Here is a 20,468-nt window from a genome sequence, read left to right as displayed (position 1 = left end):
AACGCTCTAAATCATCTCTGCATGCATCCTCTATGGAGAGCTGTAAAGTGCAGTCTTTAGTCATGCTTTAAAATCGTATTTCGAGCATAAATGAAAAAGGCAACATTGCAGAAATATGACTCCTTTCAAGCAGATCTGGATCCAACCTGACAGTGAGGAGGGGGGTGAGGGGGGGGCGGGGGAGGGGAGGGGAGATACTGGGCTACCCCGGAAGTGGGAGATGGACCTTCCCAAAAATTTGCAAATCTGCACTGAAATCCATCAGTGCTGAAAACGCTCTGGGATTCTTGGAGTGAGAAAGTGCCAAAGAAAACACTATGAGAAGGACAGTGAAGGACACGTCCACTTAGGGACAGTCTGAGACGGTTCTGTTGCTGAGATGCCTTTCAAAGCAGCCCTATTGGTGAGAAACCAGCTTGTGCTTTTCCATTATATTGCCAGAGGCGAGTGCAAGTCAGATCACAGACACTAAACGCTGCATCTATGAACTAACATGTAAAGACCTAAACTGATGAGAAACCTACAGGAGAGAACAGCAAGGGCAACATGAACAATTTTAGAAAAAAATCTCAGTTGTTACAAAAGAAGAATAAAATGTGAGCTTTAAACATAACTTTTTGCAGAGAAGTGACAGTCATTAAAAAAAAAAAAAAAAACTTTGCACTGGAAAGGCATTCATATAGAATGCCTATAGAAAATTTTAACACTTATAAACTGAAAATTTAAAGGTTAGGTTATTCATCAAAGAGTCTTGACCAGTCTCTACCAGCATAGATGATTCAGCAGGCAAATCCTACCCATCACAACACAAACTTAATTTGTTTTCTTTAATGGAAAGTGAAGCTCTGCACAGAATACAAGATTCCAGCTGAATAAGTCTACATTGCTGCTGGATCAACAGATTTCAACAACACGACAATCTCAATTTCTAAGCAATAAAAAAATTAAAATTTGCTTGTTACCGAAGCAAAACAATAGCTCCATCTATTTACTCTAAGCAAGCACTGAATATGAGATAATTTTTTTTTCTCTTAATATGTAGTCTCCAATGTATTAAATCACTCTTTCCTGAAGTTGCCAAAATGCTATCTCCTGGGTTAGCAATACAATTTGAAGTTCTCATACATGTGCCTTATTTTCTTTGGCACGGTATGGATTCCTTCCTTACTTTTTAGAGTCAGCCCAGTGGAATTTGGGGGAGGGGAAAGCATCAGAAACTCAATATTAGCTCAAGAAATTTTATTTAAAAAAAAGAAAAGAAAGATAAGAAAAAGATCCCAGGGAAGAATGGAAATAACTCATGTGCCCTTTGCAGCCCGCTCTCGGACCCCAAACAGGCTGCTCCTTCCTCCCTGCCTGTTGGCCTTTGAGAAGATAAAAATAGAAAAAAGAAAAATAACATCAGCATACATGCATGCAAAACTTAATCAGATGTTTCTAGAACCTTGAGTTATTAATTAATCAAAAACCTTTTAAATTCTAGAGCATCTTTCTCTTGGTCTAGATTTTAAAAGCACAAACTCTTAAGTCTTATGTACTTAGATTTGAAGTGTATCATAACTTAAGCCCCTACATCACTGGTGTTTGTGGCCAACTATATAGATTGATCAGAACTGTGCTTTCCTATTTTTAAGATTCTAAAGCATCAGATATAAAGTTCAAATCCATGCATCTCAGTGATCAATTTCCCTCCCATCTCTTAAACAAATGATAATATAGCCATATAAGAATGAAAATAAAAAAAAAAGAATGAAAATCTTTCTGCTTTATGTCTCTATCAAAAGCCAATATATCTCTTTATGGAAACGGTTCCTGCAAGAAGGGGAGGCGTGAGTGCCTGAGAAAAAGGTCAGAGTACAATTTATAACAAAAGTACAATATTAGAAAGAGTGCCATAAATCATGCTTTAGTAGATTTCTTTAACTATCACATCTCTCACAAGTAAAAAAAAAATGGGGCTATATTTGCACCAACTCCAAGTAGAACATAAATTTAAATGATGTATTTGTTCTGTTCACTGATAGGAGACTAATCTTACATTAATATATTTTCTTCCCGTCAAGAGTTATTTACATATGCACAATATTTCAGTTAAAAATAAAATATAAAACCATAAACTATATTTTATGGGAAAGCATGACGGAAGCCAAATACGCAAATCTATTGAAGACGTAAAAGCTTCTAGTAAAGTACTTTATTTTTGGAGAGGGGGTAACTGGGGGTCAAATAATATCATCAGTAATAGACAAAACAAACTGCTACCAGACAGTCTGATGTCATGGAGGCTCCCACACTCAGGGAGCCACCTGGTTCTACAACCTTTGCACAGACTTCCTGATCTGGCATGTAGGGGCACAGAAGCAACTCAGTGCCTGCCACTGCCTGTCCCAGGAGCAGTCCCTGTGACTGCAGATGGAAAAGGGGTCCCTGGAGGACACAATATCAAAGTCTCAGAAACTTTTCCTCCCCAGGCAGGTATGACACCGTCAGCTCCCCTTCAAGTTACGGTAAGCAGCACGTGCCAAGCTCAAAGTGACTGGCTTGCAGTGATCACAGATGGGTTAGTTCTGTTCTTGCAGCATGCCGAGGGTCTGTAACATTCCCCCGCTTTGGTTCTAGGGCAGCAAAAAAGGTAAGATCTTGGTTCTGGTCGGACAGCAAAGCCAGGACAGTCTCTTCAGAAACTCCAAGATGAGGGTTACCAGCATTTCTAAAATAAGCTAAAAAAACAAGACACGAAACTGAATCACAGGGGCCATGTACTGTGTCCTAAAACACACGCTGGTTTGGGCTGGGTTTTCTCTTTTTTAAAACCACGTCTCAGGACAATACACCGTGTTTCATAAAGCCCTTTAAAGTAGTAAAATTGCTTTAATCAAAGAGTATCTCCTAACTTGTAAACACAAACTTTTTAGAATAGGTAGGCATATTTTTAAAACTATGACTAAAAATCTTTTAATATTATCTTTTCTTCCCTCCAATACAAAAGAATCGGCAACTTAGAACACAGGAAGTGGGGGTCAGGTTGCTGGCAAGCTAGGGTACAGGATGGGAGAGAAGAGGCAAGACGGGTATATGCAGGGCAGGATTTAAGACATTTGCCTGTACCCCTGGTGCAGAATTGAACTATCTTATGTTAGGCCCTGTTCAGGCTTAAAATAACTGACTAGGTTGGGATATAAACTATTTCTGACTGACGACAAAATTAGTATCATTAAAACCCAATCATAGTTAATGCTTAAATTGACTTCCTTTCATAATCTCTATGTCAGAGCTTAAAACTCATAAAAGTTTCTCTCGTTTCTAGAAGACTATGTAATGTTTTGTGTTTTAGCATATGTTTATTAAATATAAAATAGCTATCGAATTTTACTAGCCATTTTATAAGTAACGTTTTATGCATAAAGTAGGGCTTCCCTGATGGCTCAGCAGGTAAAGAATCTGCCTGCAATGCAGGAAACGCAGAAAATTTGGGTTTGATCCCTGGGTCAGGAAGATTCCCTGGAGTGGGAAATGGCCACCCACTCTAGAATTCTCACCTGGCGAACCCCATGGACGGAGGAACCTGGCAGGCTACAGTCCGTGGGGTTACAAAGAGTGGGATATGACACATACACATGCATAAGACATAACAATTTGTATAATAAATCTGAAGTATGCCATATCACACAATTTGCCACAGTTCCTGAAAGAGGAAAACCAGCTGCTGTCTGATGAAATTTAAAATCTGTAAGCTCAGAAAACTGGCCCAAGTACCCTTTTCCAATAGTATCTGCCTCAGAGCTTTGGCAAGCAAAACCCTCTCGTTTGGCACAGGATTTGATATGAGGCTTAAAAGGCTGGGCAGTATGTGTTCGACAGACTGGTCCATGGGGATACACTCTTTGCTCACTACTGCCTCTGATGAAAAGAAAGTCACAGCCAAAAAGTGGACATTTTTCACTAGGGGTCAGCATGCTTTTTCTAAAAACATACACTTCTGTGATTCCAAAGAAGTAATTTCAGGATCGTTTGGTCTGAGAAGTATGTGTGTGAATTTCAAAATCTCAACCACTGAATTTGGTTATTACCACTTTATAATTCACTGCCAAGCACTGGGGTCCAACTGCCCGTAACATCTGGTGGAGAAGGCAAAGGCTTTGGAGTCAGATAAGTCCTGGTTCAAAACCCAGTCTGATCACTTACTGGCTTCGTGGCCATGAGTAAGTGGTTTTACCTTTCTGGGCCTCAGTTTCCTCATCTGTACAATGCAGCAGCAACGAGAATGCAGACATCCTTGAGGAGTCTAGCATGGCGCCAAAGTAAGGGTGAGGAACCTTCACGCCCGGCATTCACCAGGCCTCAGGCTCTGAGGACAGGGGCCACGCCTGTCACGTGACAATCAAACCCCAGACCCCAATCCAGCGCCCGGCCATCTGTGCATAGGTAACAAATGCAGCTTCCGTGATAACCACCAGCATTCACCGCTGCTCTGCTTACAAAGAGTCTCACGTGTATGCTCCCAACTCGTTCTCATAGCCAGTGGTGGAAATCAGAGCAAGCCTAGTTTTACAGGTGAGTCCACTGTGACGGTGACACCCAAAGGTTCCTAATCCGCAACCAGGAGTGAGGTGGGGGTTCTAAACCAGGAAAATGGGTTCTAAATCCTGAAGTTCCTCCGCCTACAGGGGAGCAATAGCAGCTGACATCTACGAGTGCCTTCCAGGTGCCTGGAGCTCTGCTGGGTAACGCGGGCGCATCTGCTCATTGAAGCCTCAGGACCATGCCAGGAGGCAGACCCCTGCCACCGAAGCCCCGTCTCACAGAAGGCAGAGAGGCAGCGCAGAGGCAGAGAGGGGGCTTTGCCCAAGACCACTCGGCAGGGAGACAGGAGACTCGGCCTTCAGACTAACCGGTTTTGACTCCAAAGGTGGCCCCGCTAACCTCCAGGTTATGCTCCCTCCCCACCTTTAAATGATAATCCACATGACCCTTGGGAGGTTCTCTTGGCTGAGTCCTCTGTCCTTCTGTATGTGTTATTGTAGGGTTTTCTAAATCTTTAATGAAAGCACACACAAGAAAATTGATTTTTCTTAGACAAAATTAGTTGGTCCCTTTTCCCTTTATTTCATTGTGGACTGTCTGAATCTCAGAAAAAAAAAAAAAAAGAATTTTAAAATAAAAGCAAATGTCTCTCTTTTACCCTTTCTCCACAAAATAGGATTTTATCTTTTTATCTTATCTTCTTGATAAAAGCCTGCAGTACCAGGCCTGTGGTTGGTGAATTTGGCACTAACTCTGCCCCAAGTTTGCCCTTCTACAAGTAAATGGCCATGGTTCCCCTGTGATAACCCCTGCAGGCCTGCGGCAGCCCCTCGTGAGTTCTTCAGTGGGGAAGGCGGGGCTGGTTCCCAGAGACAGAAAGGGGGGTCTGGGGCCAGGGTCAGGCGGAAGCCAATCCCAGCTTTTACTACACTGTTGGCAAAGCTGGGTGACAGGCACACAGGAGTTCACTATGCTCCTCCCGCTCCCTGTGTGCCACAGGGTATGTGCCTGAGGAAAAGTTAAAACTGTTAAAATAGCACTTTAGCAGAAAACAAACAAACAAACAAAATCATGGTTTTATACTTCCTATGTGATCCTGAGCAAGTTACTTAACCTCTTTGGGCTTCAATTCCTCCAACTAAAAACAAACTGGAAGTGTATGGGCACACCGAGCTCCACACCGGGGGGACCTTCCTGTCAGCATCAGAAGCGTTGGCATTAGATGTGGGATGAGAGGCCTGACACACACAGGCGATCAAAAGTGGCAGCCACTGTCCCTAGCCAAACACAATCATGCCCGTGTTTCTGAGATGCTGGGTAGAGAGGGTGGGCTTCCCACGTGGCACAGTGGTAAAGAACCTGCCTGCCAACGCAGGAGATGCCAGAGATGAGGGCTCCATCCCTGGGTCGGGAATATCCTCTGGAGGAGGAAATGGGAACCCACTCCAGTACTCTTGCCTGGAGAATCCCATGGACAGAGGAGCCTGGTGGGCTACAGTCCATGGGGTCGCAAAGAATATGACACGACTGAGCAACAATTAGAGAGGGCTCCCTGGGGACCTGAACTTCACCTTAAAGAGATGAAGCTGTCTCTGCCCCACTACTCTGTTCCTCACTGCCCCCACCCCCCACTTCCCCAGAAGCAGGACCGGACATGACCGGAGCAGGGTCTGGACCTAGCCCCCACGCACTGGGCAGCAGGTGCCAGGAGAGCAGGAGGTGGTTCCCACCCTGCTACGGCATCAGCACGCCGGGCACACAGCAGGTGCCCGGCTGCTACCCACAGAGGACTGCACAGAGGGGCTGCAGAACCCTGGGCAGGTTCTTTGCCTGACCAGGCTGTGGCGTGAGGGGGCCTGGTCCGCTGATCCCCAAGCTTCTGGCCAGTCCTCCAGGGCTGGGATCCTTCGCCTGGTGCTGTGCGTTGACGTCACACAGGAAACGTATGCTCGTGCTGGATGCTCCCCTGGGGCCCCTGCCAACCTGACAAATGAAAGCAAATGCTTGCCTTCCGACCCACTTAGAACAGTGCCGGAACCGTGGGATGAGTTCACGATGAAACTGAATCCCAGTGCACTTCCACTGTTTGAACAGAACTTCTGCAGAATTGCCACAACCTGTGAAAAATATTAGAAGAGCAAATTTAAAATGCTGCCATCTACTTGAATTATGAATACTACTCTACACGGAAACGAGACATTTTTATGCACCGTTCCACTTTTAAAATGAATTTATAAGCACGGGAGAAAGTAATTTTTGTCACAGTGATCATTAGAATACAGAGGAAAAAAGATGTTTAAATATATGGCATTTTACACACACACACACACATAAAACCCTTCATAAAAAACAGAATTTTAAAAAGGGAATGGCATTAGAAAAATACATTATTAATCTTAAGATTCCAAATCTGAGAAAATGTCCCCTTGCTAACTAAATCATTACCTTTCAGAACATGTCATTTTTATAACATTTTAACACCATCAGAGTACCTTAGTAAATCGATATTTTCAAGTGGGTTTTTTTTTTTCTCAGTGTTCAGCTGGTATAAGCTCACATAAAACAGGCTCATCTTTTCTTCGCTGGAATCTACTTACTAACTACTTTTTTTAATAAAACCGTGTTAGAGAATCAACCCAATCTATGTTTAGAAGAAAACACTAAGCCACTGTTTAAAGGGTGTGATACATAAAGTAATTTACCTACGATTTTCATACTCAGGCACACAGTTAAACCAAAGAGCTAACTTTATATTAATAAAACTATAATACAGTTTCTAATTTTAAAATAAAAGCTGCTTTCATGAGTAAATGGACAAATTAAGCCCAGATAAAATACAGGAGTTAAAATGGAAGAAACATAAATATTCCTTTTTCTAAAAATCATAAACAAAAAAGGCCATGATTCCTGACTAATTTGAAGGAGATTCACTGAACCTCAGAAACTTTATCTGCACACAACTTTAAGGCAATGTGCATTAAATGATCATAAACATAATTGGGATTATGGAGTTCCAAAATCAGTATCAACTGTCTGAAATTAAAAAGAAAATAAATTATGAAATGTGAAAAACATTATTTATCTCTTTACTCTCATTTCATCTTACAGACAAAAATAGCCGGGCGTGAGATCAACGGAAGCTGAGGGAAAATGGCTACGCAAAGAAAAGTGAAGAAAAACAAAGAAATCTTAATTCTTCATCTCTCTCACGCACACAAATCAAACCAAAAGAAAATAAGTTAGACTTTGTAAAACAGAGGTTGAGAAATTTATGAATAAGGGCTTTAATCTTTCAACTTTAGGTTATCATTTCGAAAACACATAAAACTTTTAAATATCAGATAACATAAAAATAGCCAGGACGCTGAAGTTCCCGAAGATCAGCAGATCAAGGGGAAACCAAACGAGGTTTCCCGGTCGCCGCAGCCCCGACGCTGCAGACTAACTGCTCTGCCTGAGCTCTCGGCTCGAGCGCTCGCACGAGGTCCGCTTTGGGAGAACCGAGCCGGGCTCCGCGCTCCCGGGAAAATCCATCACCCGCCGGCGGGAACAAGCCACCGCCAGAGAGCTCTCTCCAAGTGGGGAAGGGGAGAGGGGAACAGAAACAAACGGCATGATTTCCACCCTGGCAAAGGAAACGAAATTAAAGAGTGATTGCGTGGAAGTTAGAACCAGAAGCCAGGGGTGCCGATGAATACTTTCATATCAAAAAAAAAAAAAAAAAGCACTGTTTTCAGAAAAATGATACCAGTATCGTGGGCACGGAACACACAATTTATATCGGTGGGCTTCGGCTTCAATAACCACCGCACAGATGTTGGCAATAACGCCGTCGGGCGAGGCTAGTCGGCTCGGCCCGGCCCGGGAAACGGGTCCTCGCAGCCAGCACCGGCACCAGCACCGGGTCCACACCGTGCCCTCCCTGGATCGCCGGCCCCGGGAGGTGGATCAGCCGGTCCCTCGTCCCGACTCCATCCTTGGTCTCCGGCCCCCCGTTCCCGGTTCCTGCCGGCCTCGGGCCCCAACCCCACCCGGGGTCTCGGTCCTCGCATCCCCATCGGCGCCCCCGACCCGGGGGAGACGGTTCAGCCCAGCCTGAGGCGGGCCGCGCCGAGTTTCCGCATCGGCCGCTAGAGGGCGCGATGCCTTCACGGAAAAAAACGTGGGCCTGTTTTTCTCAGAAAATGCGCCGGGAACAAGGCATAATGACTCAAACCTCAATCTCTCAAATTAAGCATAATGATTAAGGATCACAGCGAAGAGAAAATCTTTTCGTTTGCCCCTGGCATCGGCCAAATCTTATCCCGAAGAGCTGCAAAATCCTGATGGATTTCTACAGGGAAGACAATTATTTGAGAGATTTCTAGTTGAGGGCAAGAAAAATGAAAACAAGAGATTACAGAAATAAATCTTGAGGAGGTGAAAACTAACACCCAAACAACACCACCACAAACAAATCTACTCAATACTGCGGAAAGCACATTCTACACCCCAGGAAGGAGAATTATTTAAGGGGACAATTTCACTCTTCTGCAATCACCAAGACCTTGAACATTCTTCTTGCCGGCACACAATGGAGTTAAATAACTCCTTCACACACAAAATGAGCCACCTTGGGGGACGTTTTTATTCAATAATCACCTCATCTGGGTTAGACTTTCTCATCTCTCTCACTGTAGCATAATTTTCTTTAGGAGCTGAAGTGTATAAACCACGCTGTGTCCTTAAACAGAGGGTTACACTCAGAATGTTCAAGAAAGCTTTGGCAAAAACTGCTCCGATTAATAGGAGAATATTGAAGAGCGAGTGATTCATCTTTTATTTGGTTCGAATAAATTGCCTTATAGAACAGCAGAACACTCTAATTCCAAAGTGACTCTCGCCCTGTCTGCCTCTGAAAATGAATGTCTCCCCGGAGACTGTGGTATTTGTAACTTAGAGCTTTGGAATTCAGTTTATCCCTTAATAAAAACATAATCTCTTTATCCAGAAGAAGACTCTTACTGCTACTTTAGAAATCAATTATAAGGTAGGGAAATTAAGAATTATTCCATCTAATTTGCCTTCTCATATCCCCGAACAGGTTTTACTTACTCTGCTAGTTCATATGGAAACCTCCAATTCCTGTTGTTATCGGTCACTACAAATTCTTGAAGCTGATAAAGATATTCTCTCCTCTTGTCTTCATGAAGCAACTAGTTTTTAAAAATTTACATATAAATAAGAATATATAATCCTCCAGAATGCCCCCCAATACTCTGTTTTCTTATAAACTTCAGGTTATACATCTGTCCCTGGCCATAGCCGTATGTCTCCCTGACGCCTGTGTCTCCATTACCCAGAGTGGCTGTGAATTAGCTTTGCTGTGAACACACGGACAGTGCCTCCCTGACTGCTTCCAACCTTTCCCCCCCGTTTCGTGTATGTGCTTGTGTGTTTCTACACGCCCTCCACTCTTCCATCTTTCACAATTTCCAGCCTGGAAGAAAAAAAACAACAACAAAAAACCCAGGCCTGTGTGTGCTCGGGAGATAATGCCACGCTGCTTCCCAGGGAGGAGGCGCTGCTCGCGCGCTCTGTGCCCACACCAGCCAAGCAGCAGGCGCCCAGCTCTGTCAAGGGCAGCTCCCGGTCGTCTGGATGCGACTAATTAGTTTCTTGAGGTCATTTTTAAACTCTCAGTTTTACACTCATCATTCCTTTAGGAGGGGAGAAAAAAAAAGGCAAGGAGGCAATCAGCACCATCTTGCAAGAAAAACCTCTTCATGCAGAACTGAGATTGGATTTCAGCCGGGCTCTTCCCTTAGATGACCCCGGGCAAGGCACACGCCCCGGCAGCCCAGCTTCTCCTTTCCCGGAGTGTAATTCTCTATGGCATTAGAACTCTAAGGGACAGGGGGATTAGGAGGAAAGACAGAAAAATATTTACCCACCACTGAAAGAATGCCCACTTTAAGACTGTGGATGATACGTTTCAACTGAAGAAACCCAGACAGCTGCTTTTTTTTTTTTTTAACTGAATCTATACCTACCCAGGGTTTTAAAAAATTGTATTGAAGAGGGGAGGTTTGTTTATTGTTTTAACCCTTCTCCCTACCTTTAGAAAATCATACAGGTGTTTGAGGACTCCTATTCATACTTCATCCAGGTCCTTTAGAAATCCATTGAAGACGGGTAGCAGGTGGGCTGCTGTTAACTGATCCCCAAAGATCACAGCAAGCTCGTGGAAAGAGAAGGCCAGGGTGCACTGGACTTTCCACGGGGTGGACCACAGAAGGCAAGCAGAACTCAGTGTTATCAAGAGAGTAGGTGGCATTTCTGGAGCAAAACTGATACTGCCAAGTGCTGACCACTTAAGGCTCTATTTCATCAGAGGCCAGTAAACACGCCAACGTCGGCCACAAAAAGCACAGGTCAGTGGGCCTGGCCGCAGCTTCCCCGTCTCCTAATTAGCTGTTCTGTGCCAGCCTCTGCAAAGGCTCCTTTTACCTGCACGTCGGAGGCCAGCGTCTTATATGTACCTTTCAGGCAGTGCCAGTTCTGCCGGCCCAGGGTGAGCGCCACCCCCAGGCAGGCTGCAGGAGCAGTGTTAGGCTATGTTGGTATTGACGGTCTGTGCTGCTGGGTCGGTCATGGACACACACTGATCTAGCAGGGGCTGAGGTTTTATGTCCTGGGAAATGGGAGAGAAAGGAAACCATCGTGCTTGTAGGAGAGAGGGAGAATACTCACGAAAGACAAGGTGGTTGGAACTTAAATGTGAAAACAGCCAAGCAGAGACGTAAGAGGGAGGAGAGGCCTGGACCGACTTCTGGTTTTGCAGGGGGGTGAGTTTTCAACCTGGACGCAAGTTAAAGCAGGGTCGTTTCCAAACTGGTCCAGCACCATGTCACAGAGCACAGTCGAAAACATCCACGTCTGGTTAGACTGGTCCAGGAAGCTCCGGAGAATGCAAACCCTCTCCTCTTCTCCTATAACTGCCCCAGCCTCTATGGCTCGAGGCCCTCACTCTGCTCACTACTACCTTTTTCCAATGGATGGAACGCTGCCTTCTTAAGACATTACCCACTCACCTTTTCTCTATAAGGACAATGGGATTCAGTGATTACAAACCTTTAAGAGAACTTCCATAGCACAAGAAACTAGCCATGAGGTAGAACAAAACCAAACATGGTTCAACAAAGGAAGTTGTCAAAAAGTTTTCAGACCGAAAAAAAAAGGACTTAAATGGTTTGCATAAATAGACATTAAACATTAATGTATACGTGTCAAATTCTTTTCTCATACTTCATTTTGTTTTATTAAGATACCATTCTAGATTGTTCAGAATACTTTAAACACTACTTGAGAATTTACTTTTTTTTCAGTTGGAGAGGAAATATTAGCAACAGAGATTATGAACTAAGATATGTCATTAATATTGATGGAAGAAAAACATTTGGCTCCAACAGCCATTCTTAAATTTAACTTCCAGATAATGTAAAATTTTGAGTTGCTTTTCTTGTCAAGGAACAAACCTGTAATTTAGATTTATTCTCTTCGAAGGGACTGGGGCCCATCACCCCACTGCCAGGTCTGCCTGGACCCTGCAGACAGAGTGGGCAGGTTAGCAACACAGTCCAAAGGAGGAAGCCGCCCTACTGCTGCCCCTTCAAAGAACCCTCTTTCAAGGCCAGAAATGACTTCTGCAAACCAAGGCCAGAGCTCCCCCTGAAGTCAGTGGCATGTCTCTAGATGCAAAAAAATACATTTGCAAGCTCATATTTGATATCGCACAGGTCACTCACTGAAGGTGCATCTTACATTCAAGGCTGCTTGAGGCTCTTACAAAAGACAGGCTCCCGTTGGTGGGTACCAACAACCTGAGTCTGCATTCACCCTTCTTTAAGCCCCAGGATCCCCGGGATGGCTAACTGATCAACAGTCACACGTTTAAAGCATAGACCACTCCAGAAGGCAGAACAAGGTTTGTAGGAAATGGTGATCAGTACCCCCAGCGTTTCTCAGGAATGGGAGAGTGCCTCCCGGCTGGACTCCAGAGAGAGAGCGTGGACAGTGAAGGGGAGGACCCATTTAATCTGAGTGAAAAGACACGGCTGATAAAAGAGTATTTACTTAGGAAACTGTTCTCAATTTTCACATGTACAAACACCTCTAATGTTTGCTGATGAACCTTTACATTAGGTTAACAATTAAAATGAGCAGGACCGTCCGGCGGTGACATATTGGTCTCTGATCATTGATTAACTGAGATGGACCTGACCTTCTCCTTCAACCATAACATGGATTTTCCTACTTGCACTTGAAATGTCATACTGTCGACTAGCTTAATGGATTCTGACAAATCAGCTCAATATATGATCCGGGAAAGTCGATTAATACACCGATAGATGCTTCGCTTGCTCTGAGGCATACTACCAGAACCTTCAATTCCCAAGGTTTTCACTGAAATGTACCGCTCATCTTAATAGAGGGACATGATAAAACAGAAAATATTTTGATGTGATAACCTAAGACCTCAATTTCTCCAAGTTAATAAATTCACAGAGATTAATAAATAATAGATCATTTCTCTTCCTCCAGGAATTAATTTTATTCCCAAGTCTTCAGTGCCATCATTACACACAGAACTTACTCCTGGAGCCAAGTTAAGGTTTAAGTAAACCACTCCAAGTCAAAGCAACCCCAGAAGGAGCTGGGAGGTCATTTCCCCAGAAAATCACCAGGCAGTCAAAAGAGACAAGTGGGAAGAACAAGACCCTCTTTCCCCGGGACAGCTCTGGATTGAGTCGGTGCACAAAGATGGTAGAAAGGGGAGCTGGACCAGGGTCAACACAAGGGCTGAGGGAACCAGTCTCCCAGCTTCACCTCCTCTTCTGCCTCATTACTTAAGCTCTTTGAGGTTTTTTGTTTGTTTGTTTTTTCTTCTTTTGCAACTAGAAGCATCCTGACTGACCCCTTAGGAAACCAAGGGTCAAGTTCAAGCTGCCTGACATACCTCAGGATAAACCAAAAGCCCAGCTATGCAGACCCTTCAAGATCCATCACTCAAGAACACCAGCTTGGAAGTGTCTGTTCTTTCGTTTCTGTTTTCATGCCCATGTATGACAAAGAAGCCCAAAGAGTACCACGTCTCCCACCAAGATATACATGACCACACCTTTCCACTTAACACAGATGGTTTTTATACTCCAGGCAACAAGGGTAACAATATGAGCTTTCTTGCCTATTTTTTGAAACCAATCAGCAAAACAGGATATCATCTCATCCCTTACTAGTCAAAGGCAACCTTAACGAATTCTTAAACATTTAGGATTTGGACTGTTGTCATTCGTCTTTTGTTTTGCTTTACTGGAGTGAACCAATGGGGGTAAAGGGAGGTGGTAAGTTAGTTTAATCATGAAAACCAAAATATAAACTGTGAGAATGGACAAACAATTGGTACTCTGGCCCTGGAGACCACAATTTTGAAGATTGCCCATCACAGCCCATACACATGAAAGAGTACCAACACGCCATGACTTTATGAGCACAGATTCCTCGCTGATTTTAATTCGATAGGCTTACCATTACCTGGGAAGGGCCCCAGCTCAAGGGGGTCCGCGTGCAAGCTTAGTAGGAATTAGGAAGGCATCAGAGCCTCGAACCACAAGCAAGCTGGAAGGCTGGAGAAACTTAAGGTGAGAAATAAACGCCAAATCATATGATATAGTTTATGTGTAGAATTTAAACAAAAAGGTACAAATGAACCTCTTTACAAAACGGAAGTAGAGTCATGGATGTAGAAAACAAACATAGGGTGGCCAGGAGACAAGGCAGGGGGAGGGGTAAACTGGGAGACTGGGGTTGATATAGACACACTACTATAGGTAACTAGCGACGATCCGCTGTGTAACTCAGGGAGCTCGACTCAGTACTCTCTAATGGCCTACGTGGGAAAAGAATCTAAAAACTAGCGGATATGCCTATATGTGAAACCGCTTCACTTTGCTGTACATCTGAAACTAACACACTGCACAGCAACTATGTTAGCTGCTCATTCATTTCCTACTCTTTGTGACCCTCATGGACTGTAGCCCACCAGACTCCTCTGTCCATGGAATTCTCTAGGCAAGAATACTGGAGTAGGTTGCCTTCTCCAGGGGATCTTCACAACCCAGGAATCGAACCTGGGTCTCCTGCATTGCAGGCAGATTCTTTACCACCTGAGCTACCAGGCCAATAATTTTTTTTTTTTTTTTTAAAGAAAGAAGTGCTGGGCTTCCTCCTTGCCCTAGACGTGGAGTCCAGGTCTCACCTGGGCTGGCTTCAGACTAGAGGAGAAAAAGTGATGAGCTACTGGCTTTTCAAAATCTCTCCCCCAAGAAACAGCATCCACCACCCATCCTGAGCAGCCAGGTGTGAAAGGAGGCCCACAGGACAGGCTGGAGGTGACACACAGCTTGAAGGCCGCTGTCAACTTTACATTCTAGGAGCTGCATGAACTCAACTTCCTCTCATCACTGAAAGATGTGAATGTCGGTCAGCGGTGAGATGGAGCCTTTAGACATTTAATTCCCCCCAAAGAAGCAGGTCTCGTCATCTCTGGGGAGGGGGGAAGGCGCTTTTTGGTCTCCCACCTCTGTTTTGTGGAGGAGAGTCAGTGTTATCAATCACCCCATTGATTGGTTGTCTAGTTATCCAACACATGACCTTAAGAATAAAATTAAATTTGCCATTTATCATCTCTGCCAGGATATATTAATAAAAGAAAATGCGGCTTTGTGATTTCTGTCACATCCTCAGTGACAGAGGGACAGAGCAGAGACTTACCGTGCTTGCTAATATCCTGGCTGCGGAAAGCTCGCCCCACGGTGGTGAGGTCAGCTGGGGGCCCTGGCTGTCAGGGGCAGGGATGGGACCTGTCATGGACACTTCACTTGGCCCTTCTCTTGGCTGGTGCTAGGCCTTGTTCACAGAGTCAGGCTGGGCAGCTCTCTGTGCAGCTGATAATCCCTGAACTTGAGCTGCAGGAAGAGAAGTTTCGAGAATTTTAATAACTGGATTTGGCTTTACAATAAGACAGGCTGGATGCAAACGTGCTGCACAAGCACAGCACCCCCATCCCGCCTCCCGGCCCCCGCACGAGCTCTCGCTGAGATGCTGAGGTTTACAGACATTAACTTTATTCCAGCTAAACACCAGCCATGCACAGAGCATCAAACCTGAAGTCGAAAAGCCTCAACTGGGAAAATCAGAGTTTAACTTCATCATCTTTCACAGAAAGACAACACAGTGTCCTGAACACCGCTGTCTGGGAGGCCCAGAAGCACAGTGGGCGGGGGTCCCCCATTTATAAAGTGGACAGCTGCTGGCCCTGCCACACACACATGCACATGCATGAGCTGAGGCGATCTTCATGGATGGCTGAAGACCTCGCTCCCAAGCCCCCAGGGCTACTCGCTCTTTCTATCCTCGACTTGACAACTTGAGGCTATCCTAACAGTGAAGATGACATATTTCACGTGCCTTTCTATAAAAACCAACTCATGTTTCCAAGGCCCCGGCTCCACACACATAGCACTCCCTGCATCCTGTTTTCCACCAGTGAAATCCCAGACAGTCAATGAAATATTTGGAGCTTGCAAAGACCACACCCCGCCATGGCTAGAGCACGAATCCTCAACGTGGGGTTTCTTTCTGAATCTTTGGGGTCCCAGATCCCTTTGAGCACTGATGAAAGTTGTGGGTCCTTTCTCACAAAGAGATTAAGTCCGCATCTGCATGCAGGATTTCACAAATGCTTTGGGGAAACTGGAGGAAACCTCTGAACTCATCCCTGACTTCTCGAGATGATAGACTCCTGGCCATTGCCTACAGCCCGCCTCACATGTCAGCTGCTCTGCCAGGTCTTCTCCCAGACCCTTCCTCTGCCCCCAGGAGGGATGGCTTCCTGGCCTGTGCACCCGCCCCTGCCCCAGCCCCTGACACTCCCTATGCAGGGGATTGTATCCACAATCCCCTCAACCAGGCCATAAGGGCCTTGTGTGTCTGTCATCACAGCCTCAGCACCCAGTCCAGGTCCAGGCACTGAATAACTCAGCTTTAGAAATGCATTTTCCAAGAACAGACCTTTGTCTATAACTATTAGGAGCGATATGTTACATGTGCTTGATCCTTCAGCAAACGCTGAGTTAATTTCCTTTATGAATTTAAAGACACAGAATAATCACAGGGCTAACTGGATTTTCACATTTCCTTTCCCGAAAGGCTTCACAAATCTTTGCCTGGCAACAGCAGCAAGTGTTGTTTTTTTTTTCCAGTTTCCCCAACTCAGGGAAGAATACAAATCTAGCCGTGTTTAGAGAAAGAAGAGGCGTGATGATGGATATGGACCGCAGGGCCTGGCTCCCAGATCAGACACTCTGTGGGAACACTAGTCACGGCATGAAAAATACCCCAGAGAAGAAGTTGTACTTTTCCTGGCTGCACAAAGGCAAACATCTTCAGCTTTAGGGGAGGGCTGAGTTAACAGGCTCTGAAAGGGGCACTGTCCTTAGCTGTTCATAACTAGAAAGGGCATTGTCACACAGGAAGTGACAGAACCGGGTCCAAGGAGCTAATGAAATTTCCACTGCTTAGGACGTGCCTGAGAACTGCCTGCTTTTACCTGAAAGCCGGCTCCAGTTTTGCAGGCATGGCTGAAAAGCAAGGAGGTGAAACCCCTGCTGGGACCTGCACAGTGGGATCCCCGGGGTGACGGCAGTGAGGAAAGACTGAGCCAGGCTCCCCCTGCACTACCCTCCCCGGGGGGGACATAAGGGAACGCACAAACAGAGAAAGATGCAGTTTTCTCTCATCACGATGGACAACAGTTATCTTGAATGCCTGGATCATGCATCATGTGCTCTTGCAAGCTATCCAGAACTCTCTGGATTCCGCTCCTGGCCACATAGCCCCTGTGCATGGCCCCGGGTGAAATCCCACCTTCCTCCCGTGGCCAGCCTCACTCAGCAGCAGCTCTAAGTCCTTGCTTGTGTCAGGGAGAGGAGTTTGCCAATAAAAGGAAATTATTGAAAGCATCTTCAGGACACTCTGGGTAGGCCCAGGAATCCGGTCGAGGAGGGCCATGGATGGGGAGGTTGTTAACACTGGGGAGCTTTGTGGCCTCTGGGGGAAGACTGGTCAGCTCGGCTCCAGCCAAGACAGAGTTCTCCACCAGGCCACCAGAGGAGCTACTGACACGTGGGAAGGTGTTGGTGTCTGTGGACAGGCAAAGACAGAGTTCTCTGGGCAGAGCTGGCTCTGTCTGGCCTGGCTGTGCTGAAGTACGTTAAATTGAGGGAAGCAAGTTTTTAGCGCCGTACAACAGACTGGAGATTGAGGGCATGAGGAGAAGGGGGTGACAGAGGATGAGATGGTTGGATGGCATCATCGACTTAATGGACATGAGTTTAAGCAAGCTCTGGGAGATAGTGAGGGACAGGGAAGCCTGGTGCACTGCAGTCCATGGGGACGCGAAGAATTGGACACGACTGAGCAACTGAACAACAAACAACAACAGACTGGAAGGAAATTGGGAAAAGGTGAGGCCCACGTCCTCACAAGCCAGTCCTCCCATCTACCTGGAAACCCAACCTCTCAGGTCTCCTGGGGCCAGAAGATACTAACCTCACAGAGAACAAGAGGCCCAGTCAGTACCCTCGGACCCACGGGGGGTACTTTGTGCACTGAAAAAGGCACAGGAAGGTGCAGCCAACCCCTCCACCGTGCCCAAGTGGTGCATGAGCCCTGGCTTCGGTGCGCTGGCACCCCTTGGCATGGCAAGACTTCTTGCACTTACTGCTCATCAGTCCCTCCACCAGGGGGCAGGCGTTAGAAAATAAAAGGTGTGGGAGCTGGTAAGACCTGGCTACTCATGAGCCAGTTGGAAAGTCTTGATGAGGAAGACATGGCGCCCCAGGCCTGACCTTCAGCAAGAACTCAGTGAATCTTGGTGAAGAAAGGTGGAAGGAAGGATCCACCATCCCTACAGAGCATCCATACTACCTGAGATGTGAGTTACCTCCTCTCACACTGCTGAGTAACATTAACACTGGAGAGATGCTTGTGAACCATCTCGAATGGTCTGCTTAGAGTGTATCCATCATCTTCAGAGGGAAGACAAAAAAAAAACCCAAGATCAATCACTAGAATATACAAGAAATACAGTGTAGGGCCGACAAACAGAGGGTCAGGAATGTCCCCTTCATGTGCATGTAAAATCCTATGGCACAAAAGTCTATTTGGGAGACTTCACATTTTCCCTGTGTGAATTGTCCAAAGAACTTCATTAATCAAATGGTAAAAGAAAATTTTCTTTATAGGTTATTTAATCACTACTCTCAATGAATATTTTATCTAAATTTAGGAGACAGTAGCTTCATTATTTATAACCCAGTAGTCATGTTTCAAAATCATTATTGCAATTACTTTTTGCTTCTTTACATAATTAAAGCTCTAATATTCCATCTTGCCCAGAAGGTCACTGTTACTAAAACTCCAGACGAGATAATTGCTAGAATTTTAGGTGGACGCTTGAGGTGAATCGGGGACCCTGATAATTATCCAGCTGAAACTCACCAGGCGGAGGCTGTGTCCCCACAGCCGCCTGCACCTGGTAGCCCAGGCTGATGTCTGAGTCCGAACCTGGAGCCAGTGGTCAGATGTTCAAGGTACCATCTTCCTGAATATAGAGGCCAGCCCTGGAGGGCTGTTTGGCAAAGTGGACATGAAGGGGCCCAGGGACTGGAAGGCAGCCTGGAGCACCTGCAGCCAGAGAGGGCTCAGCGGGTACGGGGTCTGATTCACTTGATTCCAGGTGGGACAGATGGCTAACCACCAGACAACTCGCTGTCCACCAAATCATGTCTCAGCAGGTGTTTTGCTTTCTAAAAGCAGTCCCTCAGTTCCAAATAAACTATTTTTCAATAGAAAATCAGGAAAACTGTCGTACCATCATGCAGTTTGTATGCTTCCAGAATATTAATTCCATATCAAATAATTCCAGACTTTGTAAAGCATGTGAACAGCACTTATTAATCACTGTGGGCATGTTTATGACTGTAACAGAAAAGGTAACTTGGCGGTTACAGTTTTCTCCTCATTTTCATTTCTGGAATATTTGTTTGCTACCAACACTCCAGCCTTCTGAGATGTCAGGTACCCTAATAATCCTCACAAAGTCTAAATAAGCTGGTCCATTACTGAAAAGACACAGGACACAGTGACAAGTCCAGAGGCCATGCTGAGGCCTCAGAGTGGCCACACTCACCCATCGGCAGGGGTCACTGATCAGTGTGATGAAAAGGGGCCAGAGTCTGGACCTGCAGACCTCAGGGGACGTGTTGTGGGCCACAGCCAGGAAGCACTCAGCACAGGCTTTGCGCATCCCCCACATGCTGTCCGTGCAGAGCTCAAAAAACTTCGGGAGCTACCAAAGCCAACAGAACCGTGCTGCTCTGACTCAGCCATCCTGAGCAAGGGCAGGCCTGACTCAGTGATGCCGTGGAGGCAGAGCTGTAAGTTAAGGGTGCAGAAAAGGGAACCAGATATGAGTCCAAAAGGAAGCATCGGAAACAAACAGAAATAATGAGAAGTAACTTCCTTTACCCCTTAATTCTAGCAAATGACCTGGTTAAATCCAACAAGATAAATACAGAAAAGCTCCCAAAGGCTGAATGACTGGTATCTGTTATATGAATTATAGAGAACAATTGTGGATGGCTTTGAAGTTCTGGATTCCCCAAGCAGCACATCCACCAAGGTAAGATGGTCTTTGGGGATGTTTTAGTCATAAGTGAAAGTGTTAGTCGCTCAGTCACGTCCGACTCCTTGCAACCCCCATAGACTATAGCCCACCAGGCTCCTCTGTCCATGGAATTTTACAGGCAAGAATACTGGAGTGGGTTGCCATTCCCTTCTCC

The 20,468-nt window shown here is 45.6% G+C and overlaps 1 protein-coding gene across 18 annotated transcripts in view; it reads right to left on the bottom strand.

The window, feature by feature from the left end:
• Window positions 1-2,179: 2,179 nt before the first annotated feature.
• Window positions 2,180-20,468, bottom strand: part of LOC102274620 (serine/threonine-protein phosphatase 4 regulatory subunit 1-like) — a 74,153-nt gene continuing 55,864 nt past the window's right edge. For 8 of the 18 annotated variants that reach the window (XR_011466556.1, XR_011466559.1, XR_011466563.1 and 5 more), the window contains 4 exons: window positions 18,569-18,653; window positions 15,337-15,530; window positions 6,533-6,641; window positions 2,180-2,720 (listed from right to left, as the gene is read on the bottom strand). Coding sequence is in view for 2 of the 18 variants with exons in the window: in XM_070381499.1 (XP_070237600.1) it covers window positions 2,711-2,720; window positions 6,533-6,641 (119 nt within the window). In the remaining 16 variants the exon portion in view is untranslated. The other 10 variants (XR_011466553.1, XR_011466552.1, XR_011466561.1 and 7 more) reach the window with 4 other exon arrangements.

Source organism: Bos mutus, chromosome 13 (genome assembly GCF_027580195.1).
Source record: "Bos mutus isolate GX-2022 chromosome 13, NWIPB_WYAK_1.1, whole genome shotgun sequence".
In the NCBI taxonomy this organism is placed as follows: domain Eukaryota; kingdom Metazoa; phylum Chordata; class Mammalia; order Artiodactyla; family Bovidae; genus Bos; species Bos mutus.
Note: the sequence above shows the minus strand (reverse complement) of the source record. Positions and strands in the feature narration are given on the sequence as shown.